This window comes from Rhagoletis pomonella, unplaced genomic scaffold (genome assembly GCF_013731165.1).
Source record: "Rhagoletis pomonella isolate Grant_MI unplaced genomic scaffold, Rhpom_1.0 Rhpom_scaffold_04525, whole genome shotgun sequence".
Classification (NCBI taxonomy): Eukaryota; Metazoa; Arthropoda; class Insecta; order Diptera; family Tephritidae; genus Rhagoletis; species Rhagoletis pomonella.
Genome location: NW_023463074.1, coordinates 1 through 15,643, shown reverse-complemented (window position 1 = coordinate 15,643; position 15,643 = coordinate 1). Strand labels below are relative to the sequence as shown.

At 37.0% G+C, this 15,643-nt stretch overlaps 2 protein-coding genes across 2 annotated transcripts; both read left to right on the top strand.

Moving 5' to 3' along the window:
* Window positions 1–1,972: 1,972 nt before the first annotated feature.
* On the top strand, window positions 1,973–2,611 carry LOC118754744. Its single transcript, XM_036489632.1, has one exon. It carries the CDS (start codon window positions 1,973–1,975, stop codon window positions 2,609–2,611), a length of 639 nt encoding a protein of 212 aa, XP_036345525.1.
* Window positions 2,612–8,586: 5,975 nt separating this feature from the next.
* LOC118754743 (ichor) lies at window positions 8,587–12,510 on the top strand. The gene has a single exon (XM_036489631.1). The coding sequence runs from the start codon at window positions 8,730–8,732 to the stop codon at window positions 10,479–10,481; it is 1,752 nt and encodes a 583-aa protein (XP_036345524.1). The 5' UTR covers window positions 8,587–8,729; the 3' UTR covers window positions 10,482–12,510.
* The last annotated feature ends 3,133 nt before the right edge of the window (window positions 12,511–15,643 follow it).

The following is a 15,643-nucleotide window of genomic DNA, read 5'->3' as shown; positions in this document are numbered from 1 at the left end:
GCGGACAATAACCGGTGTTGAGACAGTTTCTCAATGGAACGAAAGCGTCCTGATTTTCTTAGAATTTTGAACGGATTCCAGTTTTATTTTGCATAGTTTCAACACATGTATGTATGTTAAAATTCTTATTATGGATATGTAACTTAAATAAAATAAAATTTGAAATGAACTACCACTAACCATACAGTGGTAGTGAAATTTGAAATACATTACCACTAAGTGCATAGTGCATAGTGCATAAAAAATTATTTCACTATCACTATTTTGTTAGTGGTAGTGCCAAATTGTTTTCACTACCACTATGCACTTTAGTGGTAATGTATTGCAAATATCACTACCACTATATGGTAGGTGGATATACATTTTTGAACAGTGCTGTTATAAGGACATTAGACATCTTGGAAATAAAAATTGGGGTTAATTTATGACACTTTCACTGGAAGTATTGTATTCAATAACGAAAGGATGCCTTAAATCTTTTGATCTGGTATAAATAACTATAGAATCGGCTAACTAAGAAATTTGCACAGATTGCAAACTTTTCCTAAATTTGTAAACTAATGTAATTAGTCAGTGATAGTGAAATTTTCATTCCCTTACCGCTCACCACATAGTGATAGTGAAAATTCGATTAGTGAAAATCTCGATTTAGAGCAGCGTGCCCAACCCTGATTTCTGCCATGAAAAACAGCTTCTCATAAAAATACAATCGCCGTTCGGAGTCGGCGTAAAACTGTGGGTCCCTCCCCTTTGTGTGAAAACATCAAGGCGCATGCCACAAATCGGAGGAGAAGCTCAGCCAAACACTAGCATACATATGTATAAGCGTCAATCTATTATTATAATTATTATTATTACGTTGGTGTTGGTTGATTTTTCCGACAGGGTGGTAAGATGATTTATTTTGGAACGAATTTCCGTCATCCCTTGTCAAGTTTGGTTTGCAGACAAACCGGTTTCGGCGTTGTGCCATCTTCAGTGTCATTTTTCGTTCTGTCTGGTTCGAGATTTGTCCCTAATTTATGTTCATTTATCTTAGGTAATGAGATTTTCGTCGATGATTAATTACTAGATATGCCATGGTGCCCATTTATTTTTTTTTTTTTGAAGCAGGTAATAGGTTCATCTTCGCTGTTTCGATATTAACATCCATTATGTTGTCGCTGTATGGTTTTTGCCTGCAGGTAGGTAAAAGTCAGTGATTTTTGCCCTGGTGGTGCTTTTTGGTGTGTTCGGAGTGTCCATGCCTGTTGTTTTGTTGTCATTTTTCTTTTTTTCGTAAATAAATTTTAAGGGTTCGAATATAACATCCGATGCGGTATTTGTTTGTTCGTTTATTATTTTGCCGTCGAAGGTTTTTAGTTTGTATATTTCCATATTTTCTAGGACGTTTAGTCGTTGTCCTTTATGTTGTACATGCAGTAGTTTCGCTGCCTTTCTTATTTGCGTTGGTGAACATTTGTTGTTAAACATGTGGTTAGCAAAATTTGACTCTGGTATTGCGCTCGGTTTCTGTGTCTTTTTGTTATAGTCTCTTATATGCTCGCGGAATCTTGTTTTTATTTTACGTCCTGTTTGACTTACATAGGTCAAACAGCTGGCATTTGCAAGTTAGTTTATAGACTCCTTGTTTATCCAATGGATCTTCTTGATTTGTGGTGTTCCGTAGTATCCGTCCCACGTTGTTATTTGTTCTGAATGATGTGCGAAGGTTGTGTTTCTGGAACAGCTTTGCAAGTTTGTACGTTGACTTTCCAGTATAGGTTAACACCGCCCTCCGATGAATGCACTACCTAAAATCCACAAACTAGGCACACCCATGAGACCAATCATAAACCACAGATCGGCCCCAAGCTATAAACTATCAAAACACTTAAAAACTATACTAAAGGACAACCTTGGATTGCCCAATAAGTACACAATATCTAATACAACGGAATTGATTGAAAAAATAAAAGACTCAGCGATCACGATGGATACTAAACTGGTATCCTTCGACATAAAAGATCTATACCCATCGATACCAATAACGGAAACAATAGATATCGTATTCAAAATACTGATTGAAAAAACAGGAAACAGAGAAATCGCCGTAGAGATAACTAATACACTCAGAACGACGTTGCATCAAAATTACTTCAAATTTAACAACAACATATACATGCAAACAAACGGGCTAGGCATGGGCAACCCCACATCGGCGATCCTTATGGAGGTATTCATGCAGAATTTGGAAGAAAGGTACGTGGAGTATCTTACATCACAACTAGGAGCGACGTTCTACGCCAGATACGTAGATGACATCATATGTCTTATAACAAAGAAAAATGAAGGACAGATATTGGAATACCTTAACAAACAGCACAGCAATATAAAATTCACAATGGAACAAGAAATGCAAGGAAAGCTAAATTACTTAGATCTGACGATAAAAATAAATAAAAGCACCAGCAGTCTGCAATATGAAATTTTTAGGAAGCCCACAGCCACAGATACAATAATACATAATACATCGAACCATCCTCATCAGCATAAAAAAGCCGCCTTTAGACAGATGATCAATAGAATTGAGCGAATACCACTAACAAAGAAGGATACAACAAAGAACTAAACGCAATATGTGCCATAGCGGCTAATAACGGATACAAAAGAGATCTGGTAGAAGAAATCCGAAGGGAGCACAAAAACAAAAAGCCAAACAAAGAAGAAAACAATAACAAAAATTGGGCGGTATTAACCTATACTGGAAAGTCAACGTACAAACTTGCAAAGCAGTTCCAGAAACACAACCTTCGCACATCATTCAGAACAAATAACAACGTGGGACGGATACTACGGAACACCACAAATCAAGAAGATCCATTGGATAAACAAGGAGTCTATAAACTAACTTGCAAATGCCAGCTGTTTGACCTATGTAAGTCAAACAGGACGTAAAATAAAAACAAGATTCCGCGAGCATATAAGAGACTATAACAAAAAGACACAGAAACCGAGCGCAATACCAGAGTCAAATTTTGCTAACCACATGTTTAACAACAAATGTTCACCAACGCAAATAAGAAAGGCAGCGAAACTACTGCATGTACAACATAAAGGACAACGACTAAACGTCCTAGAAAATATGGAAATATACAAACTAAAAACCTTCGACGGCAAAATAATAAACGAACAAACAAATACCGCATCGGATGTTATATTCGAACCCTTAAAATTTATTTACGAAAAAAAGAAAAATGACAACAAAACAACAGGCATGGACACTCCGAACACACCAAAAAGCACCACCAGGGCAAAAATCACTGACTTTTACCTACCTGCAGGCAAAAACCATACAGCGACAACATAATGGATGTTAATATCGAAACAGCGAAAATGAACCTATTACCTGCTTCAAAAAAAAAAAAAATGGGCACCATGGCATATCTAGTAATTAATCATCGACGAAAATCACAATTACCTAAGATAAATGAACATAAATTAGGGACAAATCTCGAACCAGACAGAACGAAAAATGACACTGAAGATGGCACAACGCCGAAACCGGTTTGTCTGCAAACCAAACTTGACAAGGGATGACGGAAATTCGTTCCAAAATAAATCATATTATTATTATATGTGACACGTAAAGTTAAAGGGGACCTACGTTCATAAAAACTCGGTTTTCACTTTTTCATCGACTCTTATAGTAAACGGGCCGCTCTTTCTAATGCAATTTCACTTCAAAATTAAGTACTTTCACAAAAACAACTACAGAAAAAAATCAAATATGAAAAGCTATACTGAACTTGATCAAATCCGCTTGAAACTCGCTACTCGGGGGCTTTCGGGGTCGCTGATTACGAATCCGATGTTAGTCTTTCAAAATTGAAAATGGCGGATCCAATATGACGGATGACTTTTTTTTAAAAATTGATCGGATTCGCTTGAAATAAATTTAAAATTTTGCCCGCCATATTGGATCCGCCATTTTGAATCTTTAAAAACGAACATCGTATTCATAATCAGCGATACCAAAAATCAATTTTTAAAAAATTCATCCGCCATATTGGATCCGCCATTTTGGAAAACTAACATCGGATTCGTAATCAGCGACCCCGAAAACCCCTGAGTTACGAGTTTCAATCCATTAAACGTTCAGAAGCATCAAAATCAACTTGGTAAACTTCAAAGTCGTTTTTCTCGAAATCTTTTTTTCTGAGCGTGTCACATATGTATATTTCCGACAGTGGCGGCAACAACCGGCTTTAGCTTCAGGCGCTAAACGGTTATACAACTTAACAAGCAACATTGATGAGCCTTCAACAAGTATTGCTAAAAGTCTTATAAACAACCCAGAAATAATTTTAGATTCCTCCAGCAAAAGCGAAGGCTCAGATGTAGAATCTGGAGACATTAAGAATGACGACCAAATCGTCAACTTGCAACATCCTTCCCAATAGCCCAGATGAACTTTTATATATAAATTACTTGTTTGACAAATTTAATCTTTTTGCATAAATACTTCCCTTCTACTTATTTGGCGCTGTAACAGACTAAGCGATTTTGGAGGAGTTAAACATGTTAGATTTCAAGGCTGGCATTATTATTGGTTTCACTGCTCGTTCCTAAAGTAACGAAATCAGCAGCCTACTTTTTCGAAATTATGACTCTCAACAGCGACACGGGTGCCGATACGCATGTGCTCGGGCTTTTTGTCTGACGACAGGAGATCCTTTGTTTTGACCTATTCTGGACACATTAAGGGCCAGTTTCTTAGTGCGAGTTTAACTTTGTTTGTCGTTTAAACTAAAACAAATTTAAATCTACTTTAAACTAAGTTTAAACGCCCAATCTGGCTCGGTTAAACCGAGTTTAAGCTATATGCTTTTAAGTTGTATATTTGTAGTCAGCTGCCAAAATTTAGTTGGAGGGGGGGGGGAATTAAAATTGTTTGCGATATACAAGAAAACAGACTCGTTTGTATCGCAGTACATACATAAAAAGCGAATGTTCGTACATAAGATGAAAATTGTGCGCAAGAAAATTAACAAACGCAACTTTCGTTGGAGTTTACTTGCATAGGGCCATTTGGTCGGGCAACACACGAAGCGCCTAACAATTTTTTTAAATTTCCGTCTATAAGCTTTCAGAACTTTAAACGAGAGCGTATCGAAAGTGAAAATAAATGGCTGCAGTTTGGTATCTGCACAAAGAAAAAACCGCGTTGCCTTAAAAACAACTAAACTATCTTACTTGTCAGTAGTTCAAACCTAGTTTAACCTGAGTTTAAACCAGCATTGAAAAACTGGCCCTAAGAGTTTGAATATACTCGTCAGCTGCATGTGCAGTGGGGCAAAGAAAGAGACAGTACATTACCCATTTTCACACTGGGCACAAGCATGTTTTTAAATTTACATATACGCACACATATAAAATATATATTACGCACCTAAAACTCTAACCAAAGCAGATAAGAAGTGAAGTCTTCTAAGCCTCTCTCGTCTTGCTGCCATTAAGTGGGGTACACCTTAGTTGGATCTATGAAAGGCGCATCTCCGCTTTTGCGTTTACCGCTGAGCGCTACAAAGTTACTATAGCTCCCGTTATTTTGAGTTTGAGTTGCCTTTGCCGTCTTTTTTTCGCTGTCATTAATACTTTTGTTATATTACTTACCTTACGACTGGAAAAATTATGCCACAAGTTGTGGCTTGGCAATGTAGATATACTTATGTACCTTTGTATGTACATACATCTGTGTGTACATATGTATGTGAAATATTCTTCTAGTCTCAAACTTAGCTGATTTTGTTGTTGTTATTTTAATTATTTAAAACAACTCCTATGTATGTATGCATGTGCGCGAGTTTCTGCGCGTGTGTGTTTTTGTTCAGTATTTACCCTGCAGTAAATCGCGCTAGTTCAGAACTAGGGCAGAATTAGCTCTCAGGAGGCGGTACTGGTTCTCGATCTATCCCAATGCAATGCTTTCAACTGTCTCTTTTTACATGACGATGTCCTATGAAGTGGAAATTGCGCCCCTCTGCAGAACTTTCGAACTAGTTCTGCACTGGTACCATTTTGGACAGAACTGCGACAATAAATTTTTTATGAAAAAAAAAATTTGATTATTCGATTTTTTGATATTTTTCCTTTCTTTTATGTTCTTTTACAGATTGCATCTTATTAGTTTTTTTTTACTTATATTAAATTTGATCATTTTATTTTCTCTTTAATTTCTAAGCGGCATTCAATAATTTAAATTTATCAAAGCTTTGAACTCGCGACCAACGATGTTAGAGTCGGAGCTCTTCCTGCTGAGCTATTTTCGTATTGTGCGAGAAGGGAGAATTTGTGCATTTACTTCTCAACAGAGTGCAACTAGCACAGCGAAAGTTTCCCGCTCTGCAACCGTTTTTCACTATTTCAGAGATAGTTCTGAAGTATGTAGTTCGAAACTAGCGCTTTGCCAGACTGTCTCTAAATTTTACTGCAGGGTAGTTCCAATCAGGCATATTTCTATCTCTCTATACATCGATCGCTATATTTACACATACATACATACTTATGTACATATATGTATATATATGATGTACGTAAGCACTACGAGAAATTTTTTCCTTCCATTTATATGCTAATTCTTGAGATTATGACTGTTTTGACCCAAATTCCGACTAGAAATTATTGGATATCGCTGTCGTTGCCACTGTTGTTATTACTGCAGCTATTGATGCTGTCGCTGTCATTTGTTCACAAATATGTACAATGATGTAGATTAATACAAATGCATGTAAAAACAAATACACATATGTGCAATATATTATTAACGTACACATACATACATTATACAATGCCACCGCCTGATTTTTGTTTACTTGTAGTTAGGTGAAAAATACGGATATATCTATCATTCTGTATGACATGTATCAGTGTCATGATGGCGCTGTGGCTAAGTGCTTAAAGGCGCGCACTACAACTCCGTCGGACCTGGCTTCGAGCAACATCCAAAAATTAGAAAAAAATTTTTTCTAACAGCGGTCGTCCCTAAGCATACAATGGCCAACCTCTGAGTGTATTTTTGCCATGAAAAAGTACCTCATAAATCAATTTTTGTTCGGAGGCGTCCCACAACTGTAAGTACATCCATTTGTGTAACAACGTCAAGACGCATACCACACATTTGGAGGAGAATCTAAGCCAACGATTTCGCAAAAGTGAAAGCGCCAAAATATTAATATTATTATCAATGTCAAGATTGTTATTTAGGGTTGTCAAACACAGACAATTATTTTATAATCAATTCCTTATATATTTGTATACATGAGTGTATTCCGAAATGAAATGAAAAGTCCGAAATAATTCTCAATCCTGCTGGAAACCCCCAAGAAGATCTTGAAGTGTGACAAAAACATATTTCGGGTTTCGAGCCATTTAATTTTTAGTATTACCGTACACTGTGAAGCATAACTGCAGACGCACTTCTCTTCTTCTTATTATTTGACGCTGTAACCACCTAAGCGATTTTGGTCGGGTTCAAAAAAGCACAGTTGTTATTCTTCTGTGCCACCTGATGCCAATTGGAAATTCCAAGCCAAGCCAAATCCTTCTCCACCTGGTCTCTCCAACGCAGAGGAGGCCTCGCTCCGTTGGCTAGGAGCCGCTGTATTTTAATTCCCTGCAACAAAACTTTCCAAATTTCAAAAGATTTGAACGTACTGATTCCGAATGTAAGGACTTGCCACCTTTTCTCCTGGCTGAAGTCCTTGGCAAGTCGGCTTGAAAGGAGAGGATTTTTCCAAAATATCACGGTGAGCTTGGATAAGGTTTGAACCAACCAATTTTTTTCCACATTTTCATTCTGTCATCATAACCAAATGACTTGAGCTAAAAATGAGAATCTTTTATGTAAGTATTCGAAAGATATTTCGATTTGCCTTAATATTTCATAAGATAACTTTTCTAACTAATTATTCTACAGTAAAAATGTCGGACGTAAAATCTTCGTCTATCCATTGCCAATAATATTTATTTAACTTTATTGTAAAAGTCATTTGCTTGAGCTTCAAAATTTGCATTGATTTATTACACTGTGGACACTATTGAATTTCAGTTGACACTACTGTTAATTAAAATGGAATAGTAAAATTTGTTTCGTCACGGCAATACACAATCACGTTGCTCCGCCGTTAAAGCAATGCTGTAGTGTGCTTGTGATGAAAGAGAAGTAATTTCAGTGTTCGCATAAAATGAAGCACAGTGAAAAGGAGAAAAGTTCACTTCTGTACACTATGAAGACTCTGCAAGCAAAATGTTTTGTGGTCGCGTTTAGTGTATACACAAATGTTGAGATTTCCAAAATTAGTACGTAGGCTAGATGAATTTAACTTTAAGCAGTAAAACAATTGAATTATTATTATTGTTTTTTTTTTTATTTTAAGAAGCATCCTTTGTAGGTTAAAGTACATTTCAACAAAAACTAAACACCTTTTTGCATGATTTTGAGTCAAATACTCTATAAAGAGTTCGTTGCTTAAGTCTTTTGAGTTTCGTTTTTTTCTCTCTACTTGCAGTTTTCATCACAACTTCAGACAAGAATTCATGCGACATTTAAGCCCGGAAGCGACACCTATACCCTACGAAAACTCTACAAATTTCCTGTGTACACCTGTTGCTGAAAAAAGGATCAAGCATATTTTTCTCTTGTGAGCACAAGAAACAACAAAAATCACTCATATGCGCCACAGAATACGATGAAGTTTTCCAGCATGAACGGACCAAGCGAATCTGAAGTTGAAAGTCTACTTATGAGTCCATGCTGGGGTCCCACACAAAACGGTAGCCAGGATCAATACCTGCTTGATGGCCATAAACTGCTGCTCGAACATGACCTTGACTCGCTGCCCAGCGATTCCGAACAAAAGAACTCGCTAGATGTGCTCGACAATCTGCTATTGAATACGTCCTCACTAAATGCGCTTTCCGATCTAAAACCACTACCACCGTTCACCGGCTATACGGGGCATTTGTCCATCAATGGCATCTCCGGACACCATTACCATGCGATCGCACAGAGGCTACCTGATGAGAGTAACAACAATTACATACAAAGTGCCTACCAGACGAATCATTCGACTACGTCGACGACGACAGGAAACGCCTCCACAAGTATACAGCTGGCAGCGGCGACGTCGGGTACATCACCGCTACCATCGATGCAGGGCAGTGGTGCTGGCGGCGGCGGTGGTGCCAACAGTCATGGCTCTTCAGCCGACCATAACATTGTTTCCTCGTCTACTTGCCTGCCTGAGAGCGTGTTAAGTCCGGATGCGGACGCCTGTCTGGGTGATGTAAAACTCTTTGCGGATAGTCAATTAGATAATAAGCTATACTCGATGGCCGACAGTTGTGTAATGTCGGCAGCTAATTCGGGTAGCCTCGGTGGTGGCGGTGGCGGAGGCAGGAATGGCCACAACGCCAATGGCATGGTGGGCGGTGGTGATCATGGACCAGATTCGTTGCACAGCGGCGTACGCATTTACACCGATGCCAAAGACCTGTCCGAGTATGTAGATATGAACTCAATTGACGATATTGCGGCCATAATTGGCTCAGCGATAGCCGATACCACAGTGCCCAACCAACTGGATAAGGATGATGGCAATGATACGCGTGATTCCTGGATGGATCTGGATGCGTGGATCGATGGAAATTGTATACAACAGGATGGGAAGCTACTGGTGTCACAACAGGATACGCTCAGCGAATTCATCTTGCCACACTCACCCGTGCACCCGAGCAGTTCGACGCTACAAAGCTTGCTGACGCACGGTTACATGCCTTTACTGCACAACCGACTGCAGAATGGCCCACCACAACAGCAACAGCATTCAGCCAATACGACGGCGTTAAAAAGTGAAGCGCCCAGTTCTACCTCATACTGTAACGAGCTGCCCACAGCGTCGTCTACTTCCAGTCCACCGGGATCCGTGGTGTCAACCACAGACAATCTGATGATCAATCCGCGCTATCTAACCAATCAGCATCAATACCAAGTCACTATGTCGTCGATGAAGTCCGACGGTCTCTGTAGTCCCGACATGCTTGGAAATTATCCACACACGACGACAATTACACCCACCGGCACACCGAAAACGAAACGGTCACGCTCTCAAAAGAAATCCAGTCAACAGCAACAGGCGCAAGCGAACGCACAGTCCAACAGCAGTAGTGGCGTACTCGGACCGCAACAACTCAACGCAATTTCACCATCCTCCGTCAGCTTTAGCGCCAATGACCTTTCCGGTTTGTTGGGCAAAGAGAAACCCGTACATCGGTGTAGTATCTGCAATCGTGGCTTCCTCAACAAGAGCAACATCAAGGTACACCTGCGAACGCATACGGGCGAGAAGCCATTCCGTTGTGACGTCTGCGCCAAAGCGTTTCGACAAAAGGCGCACTTGCTCAAACATCAACAGATACATAAGAGAATTGGGCGTGACTGACACGATGCGCGCGAGGATCACGAACAACAACAACAAACTGTTGCCGTGATGCAAGCCAACATGCGAGCGTTCAAGCCCAAATCTACAAAATCGTTGCGTCTAAGAGTGAACTGAATGTGTGTAAGTGTGTAAATGAAGGCGTTGAAGGGGTAGCTGTAGCGTGGCTATCTGAAATGGTTGCCGGGCTGGAGCTATGCCCACAGCCGACACACATCAACACTCTCAGAGGCAGCGTAGTTTTCATTAAAGGTGTTGAAACGATAGCACAACTGGAATGTAAGAGTGCAGCTGCTGAGCGGGCTACAAGTCAACTCTCAGTCAATCAACTCCAGTGAGTATTTCGTACTTCAATGTCCTTCAATGAGCATGTGCGTGTTACGAATTCCTTAATAAGAGCCATATTCGACAAAATGAGGTAAGTGTTTTCTGCATATTAATTTGACTACACTTGACAAACACTTGCAGTCCATTGGATAAGAGTATAATCTTTTGTAGTTTAGTTGGTAATGAAAATACTTTGATACAATTTCATATTCGTAAGTGGTGTTGTTTTTTGAATACGCGACACGCACTCAATATTTGTTATTCGTTGTTGTTGGTTGCTTTTGATCTCTTTAGTTTTACTCTTTGTTAGTTGAATCTAGTTACTTAGTTGATGAGTAGTGGGCTGGAATTTATGTACATATACATATTGAATTGGGGTAGGTCCCTCTACAATTAAGTCTGTATAAATATATTTAGAACATTTGAGCCAGATAAAATCTAGTGAAATTGTAGCATTAGCAGGCAAATATATTTATGGATAGCAAAAGTTATAAGTTCTAAGTAAACATCACTTGGTTTTAGCTTTGAAATTTGTTTCCAATTTATGTTAAAGACTTGGTATATGCAACACCTAAAAATCCAAAAATCTGCTATGAAAGCCAGTACATCTCGTAGACTTCCTACATCCCCCTGTTGGTCTACTTTAAATAATTAAAAAAACGACTCCAGCGCTTTTTCCTGCCAGTTTATTTTGTAGAAGGTATGGTTGCGTTGTTTATATGTATCCAACAGATTGAAGTGGAAATGTGAAAAATGGAATACTCTACGAGAGTGCCAAATCTGGACCGTTTTAAGCTTTAAAAACGCTCTGCCTTGAGTGTAGGTAATCATTTTACTCAATTCAATGGTTTCCCAAAATCAAGCATGCCCAAAACATATTCCGCAGGAGAACTTATTTTATAGCTTTCTGTAAAGTAAAAGCTCTCCCTGGTCGTCACTGACTTAGGTAAAATTTTAAAGCGGGCCTTCGCTGATAGCAGAGGAAAGAAATAGGTGGTTATAACGTAAGAAAAAGCTTCAATTTTTCCAAACTCGTTCAAAGTTCATATAGGTTTGACTAAAAAAGCCTTCTCCGCATGCAGAGCTCTTATATTTATGCACAGTTTAAAAGCACTCTGGTATAATACGGGTTTGAATTAAAAATTAGGCAAAAATCGCACTCTGGCCATTTAGTCATCCAGACCAACTCTATATTATCTAGAGCATTAGCTTTATTAATAAGTTTTTTGAAAATTCAAAGGTTTTTGCAAGAAAAAGTTCAATAAGATCTATAGAAAATTGTTGTCAAGCTTTTGAGGCAGACGCTAAAAGGTCAATATTTTAACTGAATCCATGTCAGAGTCGGCCACTTCAACAGTATGCGCGTAAAGGTGGAAACAAGCTTTAACGCCATCTTACTCGCTACTATCAAAATGCTTGAGGTTGGAAAAACTCTATTCCAAAACATTTTCGCTAAACCTTACTCGAGAGCTTTTCCAAAAATTTCCCAAATCTTAATAAGCTCTAAAAAACTACACTTTTGTAATTAAAAAGCTTTGTAAATTCAAGTACTTCTTACACTGTGGCGGGATAACGTGATCAATAAAAATAGCTTTTAAAGCTGCGATGGATCTGTCACAACTAACACATATCCTCTGGGAGAAGAGTTTTAAAGCCTTTTTATTGGCACGCACAGAGTAAAAGCTCTCTTTTTATTACCTCCCTTTTATTAGCTCGGGATGTAACTAAGTAATATTGATGCGCCTAAAAGATGCAGCGATTTTTATTCTCAAGGTACATACCTGATGACAGTACGAATGGAAATTATAATAGCGAGGTTTTAGTTTTTTGAACTATAATTTTATTTTCACTGTTCTCAGGCGACGATCTTAGCTTTTATCTTATATTGGCGCATATAAAATATGTAGTTTGTTCCAGTATTCTTCATGCAAAAACCTGTGGAACTGTCAAACTACAATATTACTCTCTCAAGTGAGAGTAAAAGGAGAACAGTTACAGAAGTGTACCGGACCGCAAAAAGCATTATTTCCTGCACAAACGTCAGTCGCTTGGTTTACATGTCATTGGTAGAACACTGATTTGGCTGAAAATCAGTAAATAATTATTAAAAAACTATAAAATTAAGAATAACTGCGTACATATTCAAATATTTCGTTGTTTACTTCCATTTCTGATCGCACCGCGGTCTGTGTTTGTTTATAAATGCAAGCCTTCCTATCGTTTGACACTTTTCATGAACTTGCAGGAAGAAAAACTTCGAGCAAAATCCTGTAACTTCTGACTGGGAAGAGTTGCTCTCTTACTCGCCCAAAAGTGTTCCCAGTGAGAGAAATTCTTGCGTACGGGAACGACTTCCTGTAATTTCATACTATTTCTTACTATGTCCTAGTGTACTGGAACAAACTTATAAATAAGGCTTTAAAAAGATTTTTCGCTGGATTGGTCCAAACGTAGAAAAAGCTCAAAAAGTTCTGAAATAGCGTTGGAAAGAGGGAATTTTTATTAAATGCCGTATATAAAATATACAGAAAAATTATAACAGCTTAGGTCACGTGCCTATGAAGTAGCTAAATGGACTCTAAACACGCTGAACTTTTTTCTCATTCGCGCTTCCAACAATAAACTTGAAAGAGACAGTCTGAGAGCGATTAAATTGTAACCAGACTGCAGTAGGCCTGAACTTTTTAGAATAAAATCTTCTCTTGAAGTTATAAACCAAAAACGAGATTTATAGAGCTTAAAGCTTTTAAAGCTTCCATCCAATGAAGTAATTGCATTCCGACAGCTACGGAACGAACTTTTTAGTTTTCACTCAATGTGAGAAGATGCTCTTTTTAAATCTGGAACTAATTAGAAGCATTCAAAAGAAAGAAATAGGCATTTTTCTTTCCATAGGCTATAATAATTTCGTTTATTTACCGGTATGAAAATGGGAAACCCACAAATCCGAATGCGCCCAACGATTGAGACCGTTATCTTAATAGGTGTGCTTAGAGCTTTCAATCGTAAAACAATAAGCCAGTAAGAGAGTGAGTGTAATCAGCATGAGTTACAATTTTGAGTACAAACTCAAAGAGAGCACAAGCAATGTAAGAACAACGGAGCGTCCAATTGTCTTTTTGCAACTGTTGTTCCGTTTTGATGCAAGTGTGCGCTTTACCATCGATGATGAGCTGGGGCGTATGCGTAGCGCCAATACCTTGAATTTTTTTTTAATGAGTTCATTGTTTTTTGTGTTAATTTCAAAAACTAGTTAATAAGTCTGTAAATTTATATATACATATAAATATTTATATGTAAATGTAGGTTCTTAGAACAGTGTTTAAAAAACTTAATTTAATTTTAAATAAAGCTATGCGCAAATAATTTGTAAAATATGCAAATGCATAGGTCGCCAATAGCAGGTGTTGAAGAGAGCAGAGAAATTGTACCTCAAAGTGGAAAATATTTCATACAAGTAATTAAGCAATACAAAAGTTTTTAAAATTTTTACAAAATAAATAATTAAATAAGTATGCGTAAAAAATTATATAAAACAATGTTTTTTTTTTAGAAATAAGCCCTAAGCAATACTGTACAAATGAATATGCAATAATGTGGCAAAATGCAGAAGCGAAATGTGCTTGCAATTATTATTAGCAGGAAATTTTAGCAAATCGTACTAATAATAACTAAAAATCGATGCAATAAAAAGGATTGGCAACAATATAGCAAAACTTTATAGCTAACCGCCCTGGTGGTGTTTCAGAATTTAGCTTTATTGATAAAATGAAAACCATATGCCAGTAAAATATAGAAATTCATTAAAAAATATAGTTTTGGAATTTGTGTTGAAATTTTTAAACTATGCAAGTATATGTGTACCATTATTTATGTTATAAAGAAAAAACTTCCTTGCTTATTATAGTAAAAATAGAAAAATAAACATGCTGAATCTATGGATGCTTTTCCTTTAAGTTATATACACTCAATTGTGTTAGGCATGCGCAATTTAAAAAATTATATTTTAATTTAAACAAATTTAATTTCGTGCTTCAAAAGGAAATATTTAATAAGCAATAAATGCAAATTTAACTTTATAATTAACCAGCAAGCACTTATTTAGGAATGTTAAATTAGAAAAACAATTTATTGTAAGGTAATTTAATGTAAAATATTTATTATTTATTTTTAATTAATTACTCTTGTGCAATTATTTATTTAAATGGTTATACTTTCCCCTAACTTTCCTTTTAAATCAAAAAGAATTTCTCTCCTTCTTTCCTACCTGTTCATTTCAAAGCTTTTTAGTATTTTTATTTTGAAAATATAAAACTGTAAATAATTTATACTTATTATTTTAGTTTTAAATTTCATGAAATTATTTTTAATTGCGTTGCAAGTTGTTTCTGAAAAAATTATAAATATACATATTTTTTGCCTAAAAGAAAATGTGGATGCTACTGAATTAATTTTGATATTTTGCAAAGTAGAGCAGGTAAGTTAAAATTATAAATAGATTTAAATACTTTATAATACTTTTGTCCACATTCAGTTAGTACATATTGAGAAAAAACAGCTATGAAAAATTTTTAACATTTTCAGGACCTCAATCTTATCATAATATTGTTACAGTGCCCACATAATTAATTCTTCAACGATAATTATTTAAATTTAGTGTTCTATTTATTCGTAGTACATTTCAACCGCATTACTCTCCCCATAACCACAAACACGTTTTCGTCAAAAAATGTAACAACTTGTGAGATTTGCTCTTATAGACTGTCTTAACTCCATCATGTTCTACTTGTACAGTCCTTCCCACGATTGAGAGAATACAAAGGTTGCGCCGATCTCGG